We start from the raw sequence: 23,162 nt of genomic DNA, 5'->3' as shown, positions 1-23,162 counted from the left end.
CACATTAAAGAAGATGGTGCTCACGGAAAAAGTAAAGCTGAGGTCTAACTGAACACCAGGACCCATAAATTGTCTGTCTGTCTCAACAGGGAGCTACCTAAATTTGTCCCCAAACTTCAGGAAGCTGTTTGGACCATCTTCTCTGTATATAAAGGCTATAGCACCCAACATATACCCTTAAGATTCTTTAATGTAAGAAAACTGATTTCACCTCCAAATGTTGTCAAACTTGAACAGAAAACTCACAAGCACTCTTTCATGTAGAATACTGAAGCACAGCCTTCTAGGACCGTCCATGGCCTAGGTCTTTTCAGGGGACACATAGGGGCCCCAAACCACTGGAACTCAATTCAGTATCCCATAAATATAATTCGATGCAATTTTGGAGCCAATACTTGTAGTGGGAGAGTACCATCCTTATCCGTCCAAGTATTCCACTATCAGACCCTGTAAATCCGCTCAAAAGTTAAAGTCCAAATTAAAGGAGAAACAGCTCTGAGTCTAAGTCCAACTCAGAGGCAAACAGCCCAGAGACTAAGTCCCAATCAGAGGTGAAAACTGCTCAGAGCCTAAGTCCAGAACAGAGTTGAAAATGCCCAGAGACTAAGTCCGAAATCAGAGGCAAGGCAGCAGGTCTTCAGTCCCAAAAGGTGTTTATTCCAAGAGAAGTTATAAATCCATGAGGTACCCCGGTGCAACTGAGAAATCTCCCCCGATCACTCTCTTTTATACCTGAGGTCGAGGTCACCAACGCCCTTCTTGGACCACCCCCCTTTGTCATGATCACCCGAGACTATCATCTTCATTTTGTAATGTGTTCCTTAATGCCTACAAAAGTGTCTCACCCAGGCCTCTATCTGTGGCTTTGAGTGCTCCCTCACTCCAGCCTTGTAATATTAAAGGGAGCATCTGACCTCGGTCTTACATCAGGCTCATATTCACTGTTAGCACACTACTGCAAGGTGTATTTCTCAAATCAATTTATATGCATGATCATGACCCAGCCTATATTTGCCACTATATACTCCATTTACATTTTAACAAATAACTACAATTTGCTAAAGATCAGCAAAGGTCACAATGTTTGACTTTGCGAGTGTATTATTGAGGCCTGTTCAGCCTAATGTGGCTGTACTGACTCACTGTCATTTTTGCTGTAAAGCTGAGGTCCAATTGCACACTAGGACAACAGGAAGTGACCTAAACTTTACCCCTAAAACTCAGGATGTCTTTCAGACCATCTTCTCAGTATATAAAGGTTATAGCGCATAACATATACCCTTAAGATTCCTTGACGTAAGAAAAACAAATTTCAGCTCCAAATGTTGTCAAACTCAAACAGAAGACTCACAAGTACTCTTTCATGTAGAATACTGAAGCACAGCTCAGCCTAGATCTGATGGCCTTCAATTACACTTTTAGTTTGGGGCCCCTGGGGGCCATTTTGCTACCTTGCTTGACCCTGTAGACAAGTCAGACAAAGTAAAAATACATTTTAATTTTGGGGCACCTCTAGAACACCTTGGGCCCCTGGGAGGCAACTCAGATTATTTGAGGATGCATCTATGTGTTGGGTTGCCTGGGACCTTAAGTTAGCATAGTCATTGTCTGGTGGTGACATGGTGGTTGCCTACTGACATCATGGACTCCCATTCGTGTGGTGGGGCCCCTGGAGGCCTTAAGTTATTATAGTCAGGGTCTGGGAATGAGATGCTGGGTGCCTATTGAGATCACGGACTCCTAGTCATGGGCAGGGCACATGGAGGCATTAGCTTAGCCTAGTCAGGGTCTGGTAGTGACATGCTGGGTGCAAAGTGAGATTATGGACTCCAAGGTTATGGTAGAGCACCACCACATGTGGGTGTGTGAAGTTGGGGCCTACAGCTTTCCTGGCCTTTGGCACGCAATACACACACATGGTTTGTGATGAAGGCGAAGACAGTCCTCATAGACCCGTGGCTTGTCTCTTTCAGGGGTCTTGTAGTGGCCTGGAACCATAGTGTTTCAATTTAGCATCTGGAGCAGGTCATCCAATGCTACTTTGTAGAAAAAAAATGTTGTTTACCTCCTCATAAATAGTTATAATGTGATGGGGAACATCAAAGACCATCTGCCCACTGGCTGAGACCTGAGAAGCTGAACAAGCCATTGGCCAGTCTCTGCACCATATGACTAACAGACTTTGCAAGTGTCTGACCAAGGCCTGGTCAGCCAAATATAAGTGTATTGCACTAGCCAAAACTCTGGGTCGATCTCCAAGTGGCATCAAACCCTAACAGAAGACAGACTCACAGAGACATTAGCGTCCCGCATTCTGAAGCCCAACCCTCTAACGTCTTGTAGGTAGATGTTGGTTCACACCCAACTTCTACCCAGATCACACCCAACATCTCTGTATATTGAAGCTAAAACACCCAACATCCAACCCAGTATCACGTCAAAGCGTGAAATACCCGCCGGTCCACCGTGTCAGTGTCACAGTTTGCCTCTCTCAGGCCTGACAAGTACACGCTTGTATGAAAGCGCAGTGCCAGCAGGGGGCGCTAATTCCATCTTTACTCAATGCCGACAACTTTGCCCGGAGGAGGATCGAGAAAAAGAATCATACAGTAACCAAGATTCCCTCCTTGTCAGGTAAGCTAATGAAACATGGCTAATGTATGTTTTATTTTTTTGATTATTGGCTTTTGTTTTAAATATGTGAGGTTGCCTGTGAGAAACTAACCATTTTCACAAAGAGAATAAATAGAATAATAATAATCCATAGTCTGAGAAAACGGCAAAATGTGCATTCACAGCATTTTCACTAATAATTAGAAAGATTCACAGAGCAGAAACTGTCTTGTAATGAATGTACAGCTTCGGTAGGATAATCTCATCCAGATTTGACAAGTCTAGGTACAGCGGTTTTTGATCAGGACCTGGTCTAATGTGGTCCATAGTCTGAGAAAACGGCGAAATACGCCTTCATAGCATTTTCACAAACAGAATAAAGGTTTCACAGATCAGAAACTGTGTTGTGATGAATGTATCGCCTCTGTAGGATAATCTCATCCAGATTTGACAAGTCTAGGCTAAGTGGTTTTTGATCAGGACCTGGTCTAATGTGGTCTATGTGATGAGAAAATTGTGAAATGTGCCTTTATTGCGTTTCAAAAATAGAATAAAGTTTTCAAGGATCAGAAATTGTGTTTTAATGATTGTAGAGCCTCTGTAGGATAATCTCATCCAGATTTGACAAGTCTAGGCATAGTGATTTTTGATCACTGTGGTCCAAAGTCTGAGAAAATGGACAAATATGCCTTCATAGCATTTTCACAAATAGAATAAAGGTTTCACGGATCAGAAACTGTGTCGTAATGAATGTATAGCCTCTGTAGGATAATCTCATCCAGATTTTACAAGTCTAGATACAGTGATTTTTTATCAGGACCTGGTCTAATATGGTCTATATGATGAGAAAACGGTGAAATGTGCCTTTATTGCATTTTCAAAAATAGAATAAAGGTTTCACAGATAAGGAACTATGTTGTAATGAATGTATAGCCTCTGTAGGATAATCTCATCCAGATCTGACAAGTCTAGCCATGGTGGTTTTTGATCGGGACCTTGTCTAATATGGTCTATATGATGAGTAAATGGTGAAATGTGCCTTCATGGCATTTTAGCAAATAGAATAAATGTTTCACAAATCAGAAACTGTCTTGCAATGAATGTCTAGCCTCTGTAGGATACTCTATTTATGGTTTGACAACTTTAAGCATAGTAGTTTTTGATCAGGACCTGGTCTAATGTTGTCCACAGTCTGAGAAAACAGTGAAATATGCCTTCATAGCATTTTCACAAATAGAATAAAGGATTCACAAATCAGAAACTGTGTTGTAATGAATGTATAGCCTCTGTAGGATAATCTCATCCAGATTTGTCAAGTCTAGGTTGTCAGGGTTGGGTTGAAAGGGAAAACTAAGGAAGGGAAAGGTGGACCCAAACGCAGTTACTGGAGGCAAGATCAGGGAAACAAAAGGCGAGCTTTATTAAAAAGCTGTTACAAAAACCAAAAGCAGACACACGGGGATGAAAAACAAAGTAGCCAAACAGATTAACAAAACATTTAGTGATTTTTATTCAACTTTATACCAGTCTGAGAGAGAGTTAAATAAAACCGAATGTGAGAATTATCTTAAACAACTAGATTTACCATGTCTGTCAGTAGAAGACTCTTTGAACCTTGACAACCCATTAACGTTAGAAGAATTAGAAAAAGCAGCATCGTCTATGCAGCCTAATAAGTCTCCTGGGTTAGATGGAATCCCTCCTGAATTTTATATTTTATTTTGGGAGAAATTAGGTCCTTTACTCTTAGACATGATCACAGCATCAATTAAGACTGGCAGTTTTTCAAGAGATGTCAATACAGCTCTTATTTCATTGCTCTTAAAGAACGAAAAGGACCCCACTGACTGTGCTAGTTATAGGCCCCTGAGTCTGTTAAATGCAGATCTAAAAATTTTTGCTAAGCTACTTGCCATTATTGGTTCATTGTGATCAGACTGGATTCATAAAAACTAGACTTGCATCTGATAATGTTAGACGCCTTCTCATGTTATTGATTCTGCCAAAGATGTTAAAGCCCCACAGGTTGTGCTGTCTCTTGATGCTATGAAGGCCTTTGATAAGTTGGAGTGGTCTTTTCTGTGGTCTGTGTTGGAAGTTATGGGATTTGGCAAAGGGTTCATTCATATGATTCAGGTCCTGTACTCTAGCCCTACCGCACAAGTTCTAACTGGGCAATTATTTTCTGCTCCATTCCCTGTCACAAGATCATCAAGGCAGGGCTGCCCCTTAAGTCCATCACTTTTTGCCCATTCACTGGAACCACTAGCACAAATGATACGTCAGTCTGCTTCCATAGATCCCATTTCTATTTTAAACACAGAGCACAAGGTGGCTCTATTTGCGGATGATGTCCTAGTCTTCATGGAAAATCCAAATCAATCATTACCAAATCTTTTGTCAGTATGTGAGGAGTTTGGCTCTTATTCTGGATTTAAGATCAATTGGTCTAAATCTGCTCTTCTTCCTCTAAATGATGCTGCAAGAACAATCCCTTTCCCTGTTAATGTCCCTGTTGTCCAACACTTTAAGTATCTTGGAATAAAAATCTTTCCGTCTTTATATGGCATTACAAATCATAATTTTTTGGAAATGCATAAAACTGTTAAGAATGACATGGATAGGTGGGCTGTCCTGCCAGCCTCACTTCAGGCCCGGATTGCTATTGTTAAGATGAATATTCTACCAAGAATTAACTTCATCAGTTCAATGATCCCACTCTGTCCTCCCATGGATTATTGGAGGAAGCTGCACTCTTCCCAATTTATCTGGAACAAAAAACGTCCCAGACCTAAATTTTCTACATTACAAAAAAGTAGAGAACATGGTGATTTAGCTGTACCAAACTTTAAATATTACTTTTGGTCTTTTGTGCTGCGCCCTGTTGTTACTTGGCGTGATCCTGACACACCGGTATCTTGGCTTGGGTTGGAGGAAAAAATAGTTGAGCCATGGAGTTTAGAGGATGTTCTCTTTTCTAATATTTCTGATAAACCCTTAGTCCCTTAGTTTCAAATGTGATTCGAACATGGCGGCTAGTAGAAAAACATTGTAAGATATCCTGCAAACGGCATACATTTTCCCCTCAATAACAAAGGTTTACTGATTGGAGTGAGACCTATTTCATCATCACACTGGAGAGATAGAGGTATCCACTACCTAAACGATCTATACACGGACACTGCCCTGGGTTCCTTTCAGGATATAAGACTTTTATTTAATTTACCAGGTTCTTCTTTCTTTTTTTATCTACAGATCAGATCAGCCATGAAAGCATATGGCGTACCCTGGCAGCAACCATTGCCCATTCACCCCCTAGTTAGATTGGTTTCAGTGCAGAATAAGACCAAGGGTACGGTATCTCTTTTCTACAAGTTTATTTTAGAATCCTCATACACTGAATTGCCTTTAGATAGAGACAAGATTATCCTGGTTTAGATCCAGAGTTTGATTGGGAGGATGTTTGGGAAAGTATTAAGGAGGCGTCGCGTAACCCTAACCACCAACAAATACATTTTAATTGCATACATAGAACTTATTTAACTCCTCGTAAGCTTTTCTACATGAAACTGATAGACTCCCCTTTGTGTTCCTTTTGTAATCTCAAGTCCCCTGGGACTTTTTTACATATGATGTGGGATTGCCCACCAGTGGCACAGTTTTGGAATGTTGTTGCTTCGACACTGCAAGATCTAGTGGGTGAACCTGTGCCAGTGACTGTCCCTGTCCTGATATTAAATGACTTATCAGCACTAAATGCTCCCCGACTAAACAAGCGCATCATCTGTGGTCACAAGATGGAAACAATCACAGACGCTTGGTCTTAGACAGTGGATCCTTACCCTTTTTAGATGTGGTCTATATGGAATTGTCAACCGCCCGTATTCATGGTGCCACAGAGAAAACATTGGGCGATTAGCAGACAGCAGCAGAATCTTTAAAAGGCTTATTGGGGTAACTCTCTGGTCCTTATTATCCTCGCCCCCTGTATCACTGACTGACATACTTTTTTCCCCTGTGGTGTGTGTTGTGTGTGTGTGTGTGTGTGTGTGTGTGTGTGTGTGTGTGTGTGTATGTGTGTGTGTGTGTGTGTTTGAGTTGTTGTCCTTGTGTTTGTCCAACTCATATCCTTTTTTCTTTAGCTTTTGAATGCGTCCCTTTGCATATAGGCAGGCGTGCATGGGGTTGCTTTGTTGTTTTACTCTACGTGTATTTTTTCTTATTACTTGTTTCATGTTATTTGTTTGTGTTAGGTGTGTTGAGCTTATGCATGGGTGGGTAGGGATTGTTTTATGTAAGTCTCTAAGTCATACTGTAATTTTACTTTGAATTGGGAGTTTATTTTTGTGATGTATACATGGTCATATAATTTCCATGCCTACTTTTGTGTTGTAAATTGATTTGCAACTGCTCAATAAAAATTTGATCACAAAAAAAGAAACTGATTATAACATTATACTTACATTAGTGTATGCTTGTTTGTCAAGAAAATTAAAGTAGTCATAAAGGACAGTTGTTTTTAATAGGCTACCTGTAATCAGTTTGAGAGCATTTACAGCAGTTTTGATCATCTAATGTGAAGATATTTGGAATGCAAAGTCTGCAGCGCAATTGTTTGTATCAGAAAAATATTCTAATTATACAGGGTGTCACAAAAAATGTGTACACACTTTAGCAGCTGATAACTGAATTGCTGCAACAGTCTGTCATGCCAAGTATTAACAAAGACTTTGAAGATGAGGAGTTTTATTTTCAGTAAGATGGCGCGCCCCCACACTACCATCACATTATTAGATTCTTTCTTGATGAGATCGTGCCAAACAGTTGGATTGGATGGAGGGGTTTTGTTGAATACGCTCCACGTTCACCAGACATCACACCACTAGACTGTTTTATGGGGATACCTAAAAGACAAAGTCTACGCTATGAGACCTGCAACAATCCATTGAACGTGAATGCATGCAAATACCAAGGGAATTGTTCCATGATGTTAGCAATTCCATTGCTTCGCGTTGTCAGCAGTGTCTGGACCAGAGCGGACGTCAGTTTGAGAACAGGCGGTGACATAACAATAAAATGATGTTTGTAAATTCTATGACTTCTTGAAAATGAAATGAATTTTAATAGACACCAATTTTGCTATCATTTAAAGTGTGTATACATTTTTTGGGGACACCCTGTATATGGGTGAAAATGAGGTGACAAAATTCCAATATACAAAGGCCCAAGGTACCAACATCTCCTTCCTGATGCCATGTAGAAACCTCTGCTGACCTCAGCAGGTATGCAGGGTTAAGGCGCACACACATGGTACGGTTCCACACCCCCAGACTGCCAGACATGACACAAATTAGCATGTAAACAGTGGCTAGGGAAGCAGACAGCAAACTGGTTCAGCAACTGATCTAATTGCATCTATCTGACCCAAAAAGCTGCAGCATATTTCTAAAAAAGCTCAATACTCCAGAACCAGAAACATGGTTAAACAAGGCTTTTGAAAAATGAAGAGCCATTACAGTGCACACACAAAATCATATCCTTACTTTAGTGTTTTGAATTTGGACTGCAGTAACCATTTTAAAAGCCAGTCAACAGATTTACATATTGTTACTTCAATTGTTACTGTTCTTGGACATACCGGGTCATGTGAAGATATTTGGTTATACAGAGATATTGTTATGAGTGGTTAAGCTGTTATAGCTTTTTAGGTGGTATTCAGATGCCTCTGTAGGATTTTTACCCTAAAGGAGATTGTACTTGGGTCAAATTGCTGTGGCATACAGAGAGAATGCATGAAAATGTGGCCAAGGCCCTCGTGGGCCAACTCAGATTTGCTTCTACATCGAAATCTTGGGAAGACTAGCCGTAATTTTCAGTAGTAGAGTTGTAATAACATTCTTAATTGAGGATCAGAGGGCTCATTTTGCCAGGCTTGGACAAAAGAGAGAGGACTCAGATGCAGAATGGCAGCAGTAATGTCAGGTTTTATTGACTGATTGCAACTCTTTAGCGTGAATGATAAACAAGCTATGAAAATCTTAGAGGACACACAAGACACACAAGACATGGAACCACCTCTATAATCACAACAGGAACCATCACAGGAACCACCTCTGTAATCACAACAGGAACTAACACAGGCACCACCTCTGTAATCACAACAGGAACCATCTCTGTAATCACAACAGGATCTAACACAGGCACCACCTCTGTAATCACAACAGCAACTATCACAGGAACCACCTCTGTAATCACAACAGGAACCATCACAGGAACCACCTCTGTAATCACAACAGGAACTAACACAGGCACCACCTCTGTAATCACCACAGCAACTATCACAGGAACCACCTCTGTAATCACAACAGGAACTATCATAGGAACCACCTCTGTAATCTCAATAGGAACCATCACAGGAACCACCTCTGTAATCTCAATAGGAACTATCACAGGAACCACCTCTGTAATCTCAATAGGAACCATCACAGGAACCACCTCTGTAGTCACCACAGGAACCATCACAAGAACCACCTCTGTAATCACAACAGGAACCATCACAGGAACCACCTCTGTAATCACCACAGGAACCATCACAGGAACCATCACAGGAACCACCTCTGTAATCACCACAGGAACCACCTCTGTAATCACAACAGGAACCATCACAGGAACCACCTCTGTAATCACCACAGGAACCACCTCTGTAATCACAACAGGAACCATCACAGGAACCACCTCTGTAATCACCACAGGAACCATCACAGGAACCACCTCTGTAATCACCACAGGAACCATCACAGGAACCACCTCTGTAATCACCACAGGAACCACCTCTGTAATCACAACAGGAACCATCATAGGCACCACCTCTGTAATCACAACAGGAATCACCACAGGAACCACCTCTGTAATCACAACAGGAACCATCACAGGAACCACCTCTGTAATCACCACAGGAACCATCATAGGCACCACCTCTGTAATCACAACAGGAACCATCACAGGAACCACCTCTGTAATCACAACAGGAACTATCACAGGAACCACCTCTGTAATCACAACAGGAACTATCACAGGAACCACCTCTGTAATCACCACAGGAACCATCACAGGAACCACCTCTGTAATCACAACAGGAACCATCACAGGAACCACCTCTGTAATCACAACAGGAACTATCACAGGAACCACCTCTGTAATCACAACAGGAACTAACACAGGCACCACCTCTGTAATCACCACAACAACTATCACAGGAACCACCTCTGTAATCACAACAGGAACTATCACAGGAACCACCTCTGTAATCTCAATAGGAACCATCACAGGAACCACCTCTGTAATCTCAATAGGAACTATCACAGGAACTACCTCTGTAATCTCAATAGGAACCATCACAGGAACCACCTCTGTAGTCACCACAGGAACCATCACAGGAACCACCTCTGTAATCACAACAGCAACTATCACAGGAACCACCTCTGTAATCACCACAGGAACCATCACAAGAACCACCTCTGTAATCACAACAGGAACCATCACAGGAACCACCTCTGTAATCACCACAGGAACTATCACAGGAACCACCTCTGTGATCACAACAGGAACTATCACAGGAACCGTCTCTGTAATCAACACAGGAACTAACACAGGAACCACTTCTGTAATCACAACAGCAACTATCACAGGAACCACCTCTGTAATCACAACAGGAACCATCACAGGAACCACCTCTGTAATCACAACAGGAACCATCACAGGAACCACCTCTGTAATCACCACAGGAACCATCACAGGAACCACCTCTGTAATCACCACAGGAACCACCTCTGTAATCACAACAGGAACCATCACAGGAACCACCTCTGTAATCACAACAGGAACCATCACAGGAACCACCTCTGTAATCACCACAGGAACTATCACAGGAACCACCTCTGTAATCACAACAGGAACCATCACAGGAACCACCTCTGTAATCACAACAGGAACCATCACAGGAACCACCTCTGTAATCACCACAGGAACTATCACAGGAACCACCTCTATAATCACAACAGGAACCATCACAGGAACCACCTCTGTAATCACCACAGGAACCATCATAGGCACCACCTCTGTAATCACAACAGGAATCACCACAGGAACCACCTCTATAATCACAACAGGAACCATCACAGGAACCACCTCTGTAATCACCACAGGAACCATCATAGGCACCACCTCTGTAATCACAACAGGAACCATCACAGGAACCACCTCTGTAATCACAACAGGAACTATCACAGGAACCACCTCTGTAATCACAACAGGAACTATCACAGGAACCACCTCTGTAATCACCACAGGAACCATCACAGGAACCACCTCTGTAATCACAACAGGAACCATCACAGGAACCACCTCTGTAATCACAACAGGAACTATCACAGGAACCACCTCTGTAATCACAACAGGAACTAACACAGGCACCACCTCTGTAATCACCACAACAACTATCACAGGAACCACCTCTGTAATCACAACAGGAACTATCACAGGAACCACCTCTGTAATCTCAATAGGAACCATCACAGGAACCACCTCTGTAATCTCAATAGGAACTATCACAGGAACTACCTCTGTAATCTCAATAGGAACCATCACAGGAACCACCTCTGTAGTCACCACAGGAACCATCAAAGGAACCACCTCTGTAATCACAACAGCAACTATCACAGGAACCACCTCTGTAATCACCACAGGAACCATCACAAGAACCACCTCTGTAATCACAACAGGAACCATCACAGGAACCACCTCTGTAATCACCACAGGAACTATCACAGGAACCACCTCTGTGATCACAACAGGAACTATCACAGGAACCGTCTCTGTAATCAACACAGGAACTAACACAGGAACCACTTCTGTAATCACAACAGCAACTATCACAGGAACCACCTCTGTAATCACAACAGGAACCATCACAGGAACCACCTCTGTAATCACAACAGGAACCATCACAGGAACCACCTCTGTAATCACAACAGGAACCATCACAGGAACCACCTCTATAATCACAACAGGAACCATCACAGGAACCACCTCTGTAATCACCACAGGAACCATCATAGGCACCACCTCTGTAATCACAACAGGAATCACCACAGGAACCACCTCTGTAATCACAACAGGAACCATCACAGGAAGCACCTCTGTAATCACAACAGGAACCATCACAGGAACCACCTCTGTAATCACCACAGGAACCATCACAGGAACCACCTCTGTAATCACAACAGGAACCATCACAGGAACCACCTCTATAATCACCACAGGAACCATCATAGGCACCACCTCTGTAATCACAACAGGAACCATCACAGGAACCACCTCTGTAATCACAACAGGAACTATCACAGGAACCACCTCTGTAATCACAACAGGAACCATCACAGGAACCACCTCTGTAATCACAACAGGAACTATCACAGGAACCACCTCTGTAATCACAACAGGAACCACCTCTGTAATCACCACAGGAACTATCACAGGAACCACCTCTGTAATCACAACAGGAACCATCACAGGAACCACCTCTCTAATCACCACAGGAACTATCACAGGAACCACCTCTGTAATCTCAATAGGAACCATCACAGGCACCACCTCTGTAATCACAACAGGAAACATCACAGGAACCACCTCTGTAATCACAACAGGAACCATCACAGGAACCACCTCTGTAATCACAACAGCAACTATCACAGGAACCACCTCTGTAATCACAACAGCAACTATCACAGGAACCACCTCTGTAGTCACCACAGGATCAATCGCAGTGGCTGCTGCCATTACTTTCATTATCATAATTTTGGCAGGCATCATTTTCCTCTGCTGGAAACAAAAAAGACAGCCGAAGTCTGATGAAGAACATGTCTCTGAAGCGTGGCTTGTCCATACACAGTCAGAAATGGCCATGGTAATGAAGGAATTTCATGTAGTAGTAATTACAGTTCCTGTTTTGTAAAAAAAATCAATACATAGAATAATTCAATAAATATAAAACATGTTTTATGTTAAAGATTGTACACAATATAGAGAATACCTGGAATTTGTGGGAGAATATGGGCATGTAACTTGAGGATGTAACCAAAACCCTTGTGGACATTAAGGTGAGTGGTAAGCCTCATTAAGGTGAAGGGAAGAAGCTTGATTTAATGTTCATAAAATTTTAACACAGGTCCCTTTCAGGTCAGAAGTATTAGTGTCTTTTTTGTCCTTGGCAGGGGGAAAATTCTACAGAAGAGGTACCTGAAACAGCCAATGTGGATTATGAAGGTAAGAACTTGAGCTGAGAAATCATATTTCACTGCAGTATCAAATTTAAGGGATTATGGAGAGCAAGGTGAATCGTCCATTCAAATGAAATAGCTCTATTTGTCTCTCTTGCTAGATGTAGAAGTTATGAGGTTATGGGAGCATTACTTCCAGAGATGACGAGCTTGTGAGCTTTAATTCAGCGCAGAGAAAGTCAGACTGAGAAAGATTTTACCCTAAAGGGTAAACATACAAATGTGACAAATTGTGTTGAGTGAGGCCACAAATGTGGCCTCACTCAACACAATGGTATACTGAGAATGTGGATATATATATATATATATATATATATATATATATATATATATATATATGGGGTTCAGTATCTTGCTCAAGGATACTTCGACATGTAGCTCAGGTTGAAATACATTTCAAAATTGTGGTCACTCAAGGGCCCCTCTAATTTTATTTTTTACAAAAGGGCGTTATATCACCTCGCACCACATTTTCGTACTTGGCTCCCAGAGGCTGTTTTTAAATTTCAGCACTTTTGCCTCACATGGGCATTCTAACAATGTTCATTTCAAAGACCCCAGAGGCTAAAACCCAAAATGTCAGTATATGTCTATGTGACCCCACTTCTCCTTGTGAGACACTTTACTGTAACACTCTTGTAACCACCACCCCTGACGCAACCAGGGGACCCCCGGCCAGGTCCTCACCCTCAAACCCTCACACCTAAGCCGGGGTTCTCCGGCATGCTTGGTGGGGGGGACCCTCCAGGAACCTTACCCACCAGCTGGATTTGTGTACCCACTCTTGAGCACTCCTCCCCGGGCTACACAGTTACATCTGCACCGGCTGGAACTTCATGCCCCTGGCAGTCCATTTCAACTATCACGCCCTTGGTACTCCGGTAAGGACCTAGCCATATTCCAGGGGGGTTTTCTCCCCCCGCGCCCCTGGTAGTCTACAGGGCAGGCAGGGGAGTCGGTGGGGCCCACAGCCGATAAAAGCTTGGATCAAGGGCTGACTTTCAGTAGATAACAGCGAAGGAGCTGCTCTGTACTTTGTCCCTTTCACCTAAAAATACACTGGCTGATTTATGAGCCTTCCAGCTCATTAATCCTGCTACATAGAGAGCTGGAATTCACGGGACATGGCCTTGGGGGGCCTAGATAATGTGTATACATTTTAGTGCATGTAGCCACAAGGATTCAATTAACAAGCCAATCCAGCCCCAACACCTGCAGGTCGTCAAATGTTGTATAGTTCTTAGGGCCCAGATCTCCTTTGGTTCTGCCAGAGGAACTTTTTTTTCCTCTCAAGCTCAAAGGCTGAACATTTTGTCATTGATTCTGCACTCCACGTGGGCCAGTCCTGTGGGGGTTTGAAGCCTCTTAGCCTATTAGCACTCATATAACATGTCCAAGCCAGGCTCTAGACATTGGAGGCCCCGAATTGTTTTTAAAGCTACTTCCAGTATGGTTGTGGCAATCGACATGCTTTCTGGATACCATGATTTTACACATCTCAGTGATCTCCTAAATTCAGGTTACAGGCTTCCATCTGTTTTGGTGACTGTAGTATCTGTGTGTTTCCAACACATCCAGGGTTCTTTGACAATAGTGAATAGGAGGAAGACAGGATGAGACGAGACCAGATGCTCCCCTTAGACAACTGCGGGAATGTGACAGTGTGAGGGTCCCCATAACCAGGAGCCCTGATCAGCCCTGAGGTGGGTATCAGAGATAAGCTGCAGGAAGGAGCCCACACCAGAGGTTTAGAGCTGACTCAACATATACATTGTCATCTAAGTATAGAGAGACCATCCTGTCCACTTTAGCTGACATCAGCAAAGTTAAGTAACACACACTAGAGTTATTTCATAGAGGATGTGAGGCAGACCCATCCTTCTCTTCTTTCCCATTGGATAGATGTACCTTGAATCCACCAAAGTGACCTGTTGGGAGAAGTAGGCAGTGATGGAAAATAGACTTTAAAAAAGGCCCCCACAACAGAGAAAGAGGGGTGGCATTTGGTAGAATTCCTAAGATCGAAGACATAGGAGTTCTGAAAGCGTTTGGCATTACTTTGCCCTAGATTGGAGAACACCAGATGGGTAACCACACTCTGCTCGGATGCTAGGCCACTTGAAGTCTGTTTCAATAAAGACTGCTCTATCAGGCAGGATAGGATGGCTTTTGACAACTTGGACACACGGCAGGAGTCCAGAGACTGACTTTCACCCCAGCCGGCAAATAAGGTGAGCATTTCGCTCCAGGAGTCAAACTCAGGCCCTGGATGGGACTGTGTGTGTGTTTTCCAACATCTGTCAAGCTGTAAATTACAAAAACGAGGGGAAACTGGGCAACAGGTGTGTAGTTTGTTGATACGATTCTGTCTAAATTTTCTGAATTAAGAGAAAAGGAGAAACTGATGCGGTAGAGATTTGTGAATTAATTGGTAATACGATGCAGGTATGGAGCTAAGCCATTGCTGGAAGTCATGCGTGAGATTAGTCACTATGGTTCAGTTGTCTCAAATAATAGAAAAGAATAGAAAAGACTGGCCAGGAAACAAAAGAAATGATGAAAACCACAAAGAAAAGTTAGAATGAGAGAGAAATGTTATGTCAAATCAAACTTATGGTTGTGACAATAGAAATTCGACAAGTCTATCGGTGCGTGTGACGCCCATGGACTCTAATCTAAAGTGGTTTGGCACTTGGTGGGCTGTTAGAGGCGGTTTTCTGTATTCTGAGTCCAACAAACCAAGTTGCAGTATGTGTTAGGTAGAAGAGCTCTGATGAAATTCAGCTGAATGTGTGTTTGTGTTTGTTCGTCTAAAGGAAAAAGAGGGCGCCCGGTGGTGTGAAGTGTTCAGTGCTTATTGTGTCTTCTGAAGCTGTGTGTGGTTAAGAGTCAGCTAAAGTTGATGTGAAAGCTGAGTGTTTGTCCATGGAATTAATTATACGTAATCTATATAAATGCGCATTATTAGAATATATCATATACAATGCATAGGTGTTGTATTGATAACGTGATATTTAAAAGATAGGATATTAGATAGATGACCTATAGGGAAGTACGATTCCTGCCCTTCCTTTTGCCTTATAGGTGATTTTCACCTTCAGTTAAAGTTGTCACTGTAAATCAGAACTAGGTCTTAAAGGACCTGCTTGATAAAATATAGGAGAAATTGAATTAAAATATGCAGAACTGCACAGAATTTGACATGAAGGAAATATTAATTGGTGTTAATTAGCTGTATAACAAAGGAATGGAGGAATTGGTGGTTTGGAGATTTTTCCTATCAATAAAGTTATAAGTCTTATGCATGACTAGCACTATTGATCACCTAAAAGAGAAAGAGTAGAGGCAATAAGGAGAGCTAAAGGGATATTATGCGGAGAGAAGATGAAGAAAGTAGGGGGAAATTGATTGAAAAGAGATTGCAGACATATCAAAGAAATGGCATAAGCGCTGGCTGGAAATTGATCAACCTTGACCGGTGAATGAAATCCTTAATGAATGAATTAAGCCTCAGTTTTTCCAGGGAAGCTCAAGTGGGCACAAACTGTCTTTTCTAAAGATGCTGGGAGTATAAAATACATGAATACGCATACACAACCTGATGATAAATCATGATTACATTCAGACTGCAGAACATTGAACAACAGGTATTTTGGAAATATCTAAAGAGATAAGATGATTCAGCTTAAGAGCAGACTATAGGTCATTCCACTTCTGAGGGCACAGACTGGAAAACAGTCTTTCCCAATGTGGTTGTTATAGTAGGAATGTCTAAAATCAAGGACTCCAGTGAACAAGTGTAAACATTACAATTTCTAAAGGAGATAAAATTGGTAAGATAATTAGATAAAACATGCAGCAGGGCCTTGTAAATATAAATCATGTAGTGTTGTTGCCTCCTTACAGATAAAGATAGTGATCCAACTTTGTCGTGAAGAACCCAGTGATGAGTTCTAAACCCATCACCTGTAATAAAACAGAATGATACCCTGCCTCAGAAGGTTTCAAAATTGAGAGAGCAGCATGAAAGTGGATGACATCAGCATAACCTGAATAAGTTGGTTTCTACATTTCAAAGTAAGGCAAACTCAGTTATAATAAATCAGTGATCATTTAGTTTTTAAAGAGATACCACTGTTTATAAGAGGAGAGACAGACAAAGCTCGGTATCTTGGAGTTGTTTGAAAATCAGGGATAGAAAGAAAAGAGGAAGAAGCTAGCGGAGGAATCAGGTACTTTAGGTGTGCGGCTCAGTCAGGTTCAGATGAATGGATAAGCCGCCACTCAAAACAAACTCTGCTCAGCTTCAGTTGCATAATTGTGGGACCAGAAGAAGCACCCATGAGAACAAACAAGGATGAATATCTTGGTAAAGAACATGACACTGAAGGAGGCATCCTACACGTGACTCTGATGATAGTCAAGGATTATGAACATGAACATGTGAGAGAAATGATGGCAGAAACAGAGGATGCCGCTTCTGTTCCAACAAAAGAAAACTCTGCCATTTGGGAGAGTAAAAACCAGGAGCTCATGAAAATGATGATCTCCACCCAAGGACTGGGACAGCTACAAACAGTTGTTTACGGACACAGCACGGACATTGGACTCGGGAAGTCAGCCTGACCGGCAGAAGTCGAGCTCCAACCCAGAACCTGGCCTCCACGGAAGAACTAGTACCCAACAGAGGAGGAGGTAATCCAGGGGACGATATCACAAACAAAAGGGCTACTATAAACACGTCTTGTAGATAACTAAGACTCCTCAGAGCAACACACCATTGTTGCCTGTAAAGAAACGTTTGGCTGTTTGGCTGACTTTCCAGCAGATGTACCTGATCCACATGCCTGGGTGGCTTGAACTCCTCCAAAGGCTATATACTGTGCAGTGTTAAATCCTTCTGCAGAGTTCCCATTTTAGTGTTGAATCCTAGTAATTGTTTGGTTTTACATACAGGAAAAAGAACATAGAGACACCTCACACATCATATACCTAAGTTAGTAGAGTAAAATTACAAGAAGCGATATGAATTAAAAGGTTCTTACTGGTCCAGATCAGTCAAAGATATTGAAAGGAACTAAAATTCTAATAGTATTTAATTGATCATTCTAAATTGTCCGTAGGTGTGAATGAGAGTGTGGTTGTTCGTCTCTATGTGTAGCCCTGTGATAGACTGGCGACCTGTCCAGGGTGTCCCCTGCCTTCGCCCTAAGTCAGCTGGGATAGGCTCCAGCCCCCCCGCGACCCTGCAGAGGATTAAGCGGCGTACATATAATGTGTACAGATGATGGATGGATGGATGGATATTCAATACAAGCATGGTGAAGGAGAATCATGATAAATTTGTAGAACATCAGGGACAATAGGATGTCATTCTAGCAGGAAGCACCACAGTAGATTTTGTTGAATATTTGCCGACCCCAGAGGACGAAAAACCACCAGATGGTGTCAGGAAGCAAATGGACAAGCCCATGTTGCAAGGGGGGAAGTTAAGAGAAGAAAAATCCAAAGGAGTTTTTGGCACCATACCCACTGGAACAAATTGATCATGTTATGGGTGGACGCACAGTCTGTGTGAAAAACAATGTTAGGAGAGGGGTGATGGTCCCTCCTGGTTATATTCGGACTCCAAGAGATTATATGTGTGAGCTAGTCAGGGACTTTGTTGATATAATAAAATCAATTGAAGGAAAAAGAGATACATCGTAGTAGGTGCAGACAAATTTTAGCAAAGGCCTGAGGTTTGTCCTACCAAGCAGAAGGATGCTCAGGCAGATGCCAAGTTCTTATGTTGGGAGGTCATAAGCCGATGGAGACTTCCAGATCAAATATTTACAGATAATGGGAGAGAATTTGTGGATAAAATTGTAAATATGATTGTACAAAAATTGTGAATTCAACAACATGTAGGAGCAGTTTATCATCTCCTCAAAGCCAAGAGATCTGCAAAAATGTATAGCGTCCTGAAAAACTGCATTGTTAAAATCTGCCAACACACAGGTCTAAATTGGGTAGTGGCGCTTCCGCTTGCATTGATGGCGTGTCGCTCAAGCAAATTACGAGAGAATCAATCCCTATTGGACAAAAAAAAAGGAAGGTGCATTTTAAATATTTGACTGATTTACATGGGAGTATATTTACATATGTCTCTGACAGGCAAAAGCAGAAGGAGGTGCTAGAGAGGCTTGAGGAAAAAAAAAAAAAAAAAAAAAGGAGACAGAGGGAGACCTGGAGGAAAGGTGTTTGTGGAGGAATTCAGAAGGAAATGGTTTAATGGCTACAGGAAGGTGAAGATTGAAGGAGATTACGGCCTCTTTCCCTCTATACGTAGAGTATAGTCTGATGGCCAAGGAGAATATCAGTGTTCTTATTAGGATTTACAACTTGAAAAAGAAAGAGAACAAGGCACGCAGTCTGGGTCAATCTACAGGACCAACAGTGTGAGTCTGGTGATATTCGGGGACTAGTTTACAGCCTGCATGCTATAAATTGGCGTTGGTTAGAGCAAAGGTGTCAAACAACTCACTTGGCTGAATAGACTACATAAAGTGTTTATTTGATGAGATCCAGCGTATGAGAAGATCAGAGTGATTGTGAAGTTTGTGGGAACGATAAGCTCACTGGATGTTTAGGCAAATCAGTCCTAGTGAATCACCGAAACATGAGGAATAGAAGGGGAAATTAGGAAATCTATCTGACCGTTATAGGCACTGCTGAAATGAGGGCAGACAAGTGGGGTGTTGCCACTGAAAGGTAAAAGTAAGTATAGAATGTCAGAGCACTGAGCAGTACATAGATAAGAACACAATTCGATTTAAATAAGGATGAGGCACACACGCACACAGAAACAATGATTGATCGCTTAAGACTAAGCATTGCTTTTAACAATATTTGATAGTTTGATGGCCTTAAGTAAAAGTTTAGTTTGGAAATGTAAGAGATTTATATAAGCAAATTTTGTTATTGTCCAGTCACAATCAACTTGTAGATTATGTTAAGACAACATCCATTTAGCCCTAAAGCTGTTGAGGTCATTGCTTTTGTTGTTCAGTCTGCCTGAAATCCTGAACTATAGTCCCCCTGCCCAAGAAACACCACATCCCCAGCCTCAGCAACTACCAACCAGTGGCACTGAAATGCTTTGAAAAACTGTTCCGTAGTCACATTTCAGCAGCCCTACCCCACAGCCTTGACCCCCACCAGTTTGCCTACCGAGCAAACCGATCCACAGAGGATGCCACAGCCATGGTACTCCATACTGCACTATCACACCTGGAGCAGCAGGGGAGCTATGTGCGTATTCTCTGTGTGGATTATAGCTCTGCATTCAACACCATCCTCCCTCACAAGCTAGTGGTCAAACTGGGGGACCTGGGGCTTCCACACACAACCTGCATGTGGATTAACAGCTTCCTTTCTGATTGCAGTCCATGGCTCTAAGCCTCAGTACTGGCTTTCCCCAGGGCTGTGTGCTTAGTCCCTTGCTCTACTCCCTCTATACATATGACTGCTCCCCTGTCCATCACAGCAACACCATGGTGAAGTTTGCGGATGACACCACAGTGGTGGGGCTCATTTCCAGGGGATGGACAAGTCTGCCTACTGAGATAAGGTGGAGCGACTGTCAACATGGAGCAGGGCCAACAACCTGCTCCTCAACACCTCAAAGACCAAATAACTCATCATAGACTAGAGGAGAAAGAAAACAGAGATCCCACCATTAATCATCAGTGGGGACTGTGTGGAGAGGGTGGCAAACTTTCTCTTGCTGGGAGTCCACATTAGAGGAGATCCTATGCTGGAGCGTAAAAACCGCTGAGCTGCTGAAAAGGCCCAGCAGAGCTTGTAATTGCTGAGAACACTCAGAACGAATAACATCACGCAAAGACTGCTTGTGTCCTTTTATTGTGCCTCCACTGAGAGCATACTGACATACTGCATGTGCGTATGGTACACCAGCTGCACAGCGGCTCAGAGGAAAGCGCTCCAGAGGGGTCATCAATACTGCCCAAAAGATCGTCGGCTGCCCTCTCCCCAGAGTGAAAGAACTACAGAGTTTCCACTGTCTAAAAAAGCCCAGAACATTATAAAGGACATTCACCATCCTGGTCACTTCCTGTTTGAACTGTTCAGGCAGATGGTACAGGGGCCTGTTTCAGGAAGCAAGTTTAACAAACTCTGAATCAAAACCTGAACTCTAGGTTGACCAACACTGAGCTGTCAAACTCAGAGTTTTCAGTTTCAGAAAAGGTGTTAGCAATTAGTTCAATCAACTCTGAGTCAAGGTTACCCTGAGTGAAGCTCGTGCATGAGGATATAAAAAGTCCTCATCAATGGAACGCAGATAACATGATCCAACATGGCAACAGGTGAAAAAAAGCCTCGATCCTCCAACTTGTCCCAGTGAATTTCGAAATATTAATGACTGCATATGCAGGAAATGAGCATATTTTCAAAAGAAAAAGTAATACTGTGTCAGCAGCAAAGGAGCAAGAGCCGACTGAGTCAATGTGTGAATATTAAGTAATTGGAGAAAAAAAGGAAACATTTTGTCTCGACGACTCAAGAGATTCCACCCCGGAAACTCTGGTACAAAGACAGCTGCTCAGAGTTTTTATCTTCTGCTGCTACAGACTGTGTTTAATTGCATTAACTCCTTTTTAAAAGATACGATGTTTGCTGTTTTGACCAGTAAGAACCTTTTTACTCCACATGAAAACAATACTTGCATATAAAGTTAAGTTCAGGTCCTCCATTTATTATTAATTTCCATGAACGTATTTGTAAATTGAGTTGCTAGCCACACAGAAATCTGTCCCTAAATGTAAAAACAGGATGAATTTCTAACCTTTTCCATGTATGGATTTTTCCTTATTTTTTTTTTTTTTTTTTTTTTTTAGGAATGATCAATAAATTATCAATGAATGACAGAGGGGATGCAAGTTTTGTCAGCTCAGTTGCCAGGAGCCTTTTTGGAGACGGGACCACAAACTGGGGCCGGGTCGCCAGCCTGGTGGCCTTCGGGGCAGTGGCGTCTCAGTACCTGAAGGAGAAGGGCAGGGGCCACTGTGTGGAGCAGGTGGGACAGGAGCTCTCTACCTACCTGCTGACAGAGCAGAGGGACTGGCTGCTCAACAACAACTCCTGGGTGAGTTAACAACTCATGTTTGAATGACAGGATGTTTGAAAAAATGAACTGGCTGCACAACTTTCCTCACTGTGCAATTCGGGCCTACGTGTCCAGTGCACATTGGCCTTTGCCCCAGTGCTGTATCCTCAGATTTCCATCTTAATGATTCTTCTTTAATACCTCTTGTTTCCAGGATGGCTTTGTTGAATTCTTCGGGGTAGCAGACCCAGAGTCCACGGTGAGGATCACACTCATGGCATTTACTGGATTTGCTGTTATTGGAGCAATACTTGCCCTGTTGATTTAAGGCTTCAATCCTGGACATAAGACAAAGGACTTTGTAGGATCACCCCATTGGTTCATGGCCTCTTTCCTGGGCTCACATCCACCCCAACAGCAAAATAAGTCACACATTTGATGTTGATTACATGGACAAACTTTGCCCACGGCGATCGACTGTAAAATAAATGTTTTATTTTATTTTTGAATAAGCTGTTTGATCTGATTTTTATCTTGATGTTTTTTTCTGCATAATAATATTAGTTTCCTGGTGGTGGTGGTGCCTCAGTTCAAATCAGGAAGGGAAAACTGGTCCTTTTTTTTCAGTGGATTTGCATGTGTTCATGTGTTTGTTGTGATTGGGTGCACCAAGGGTGAACATAGTTGAGGAATGTTTTTCCTTAAGAGGAAGCAGACATTGAATAATGGTTGAGTTCCAGTGTAAGCTTCTAACTAATAAAAAAGTTGATATAATTCACATGGTTTGACCTTCTAATAATGTCTCTCTGTTAAGGGAATTTTGCAAAGGCAGCAGAAAGAGCTCACATCTGCACTCATCTGGTTCTGTTGTGCTGATCTGAATCTTCTTGCTCTAAACTAAGCTTGCCTCCTCTGCACTTTTCGACCTTTTGATGTTTATTCACACCACAACCCAAGACGGCTACAGCTGCCGTTTCCTCGAAATTTGGTGAGGCAGTGCAGCGCTCTCAGCTGCATCCGTAGTTTAGCGAGTTGCAGCGGTAGCTTATCTGCAAAGAGCTGAACAACTGAATGCAGCAGCAACTTAATCACATCATCATACA

At 42.4% G+C, this 23,162-nt stretch overlaps 1 protein-coding gene across 1 annotated transcript; it reads left to right on the top strand.

The window, feature by feature from the left end:
• The first annotated feature begins 21,835 nt into the window (after nucleotides 1-21,835).
• LOC119016309 (induced myeloid leukemia cell differentiation protein Mcl-1 homolog) lies at nucleotides 21,836-22,837 on the top strand. Its single transcript, XM_037092071.1, has 2 exons — nucleotides 21,836-22,098; nucleotides 22,274-22,837. The coding sequence occupies exons 1-2, from the start codon at nucleotides 21,853-21,855 to the stop codon at nucleotides 22,385-22,387; spliced, it is 360 nt and encodes a 119-aa protein (XP_036947966.1). The 5' UTR covers nucleotides 21,836-21,852; the 3' UTR covers nucleotides 22,388-22,837.
• The last annotated feature ends 325 nt before the right edge of the window (nucleotides 22,838-23,162 follow it).

Source organism: Acanthopagrus latus, unplaced genomic scaffold, assembly GCF_904848185.1.
Source record: "Acanthopagrus latus isolate v.2019 unplaced genomic scaffold, fAcaLat1.1, whole genome shotgun sequence".
Taxonomy (NCBI): Eukaryota; Metazoa; Chordata; class Actinopteri; order Spariformes; family Sparidae; genus Acanthopagrus; species Acanthopagrus latus.
The sequence above is the reverse complement of the archived record's forward strand: the minus strand, read 5'-3'. Positions and strand labels throughout refer to the sequence as shown.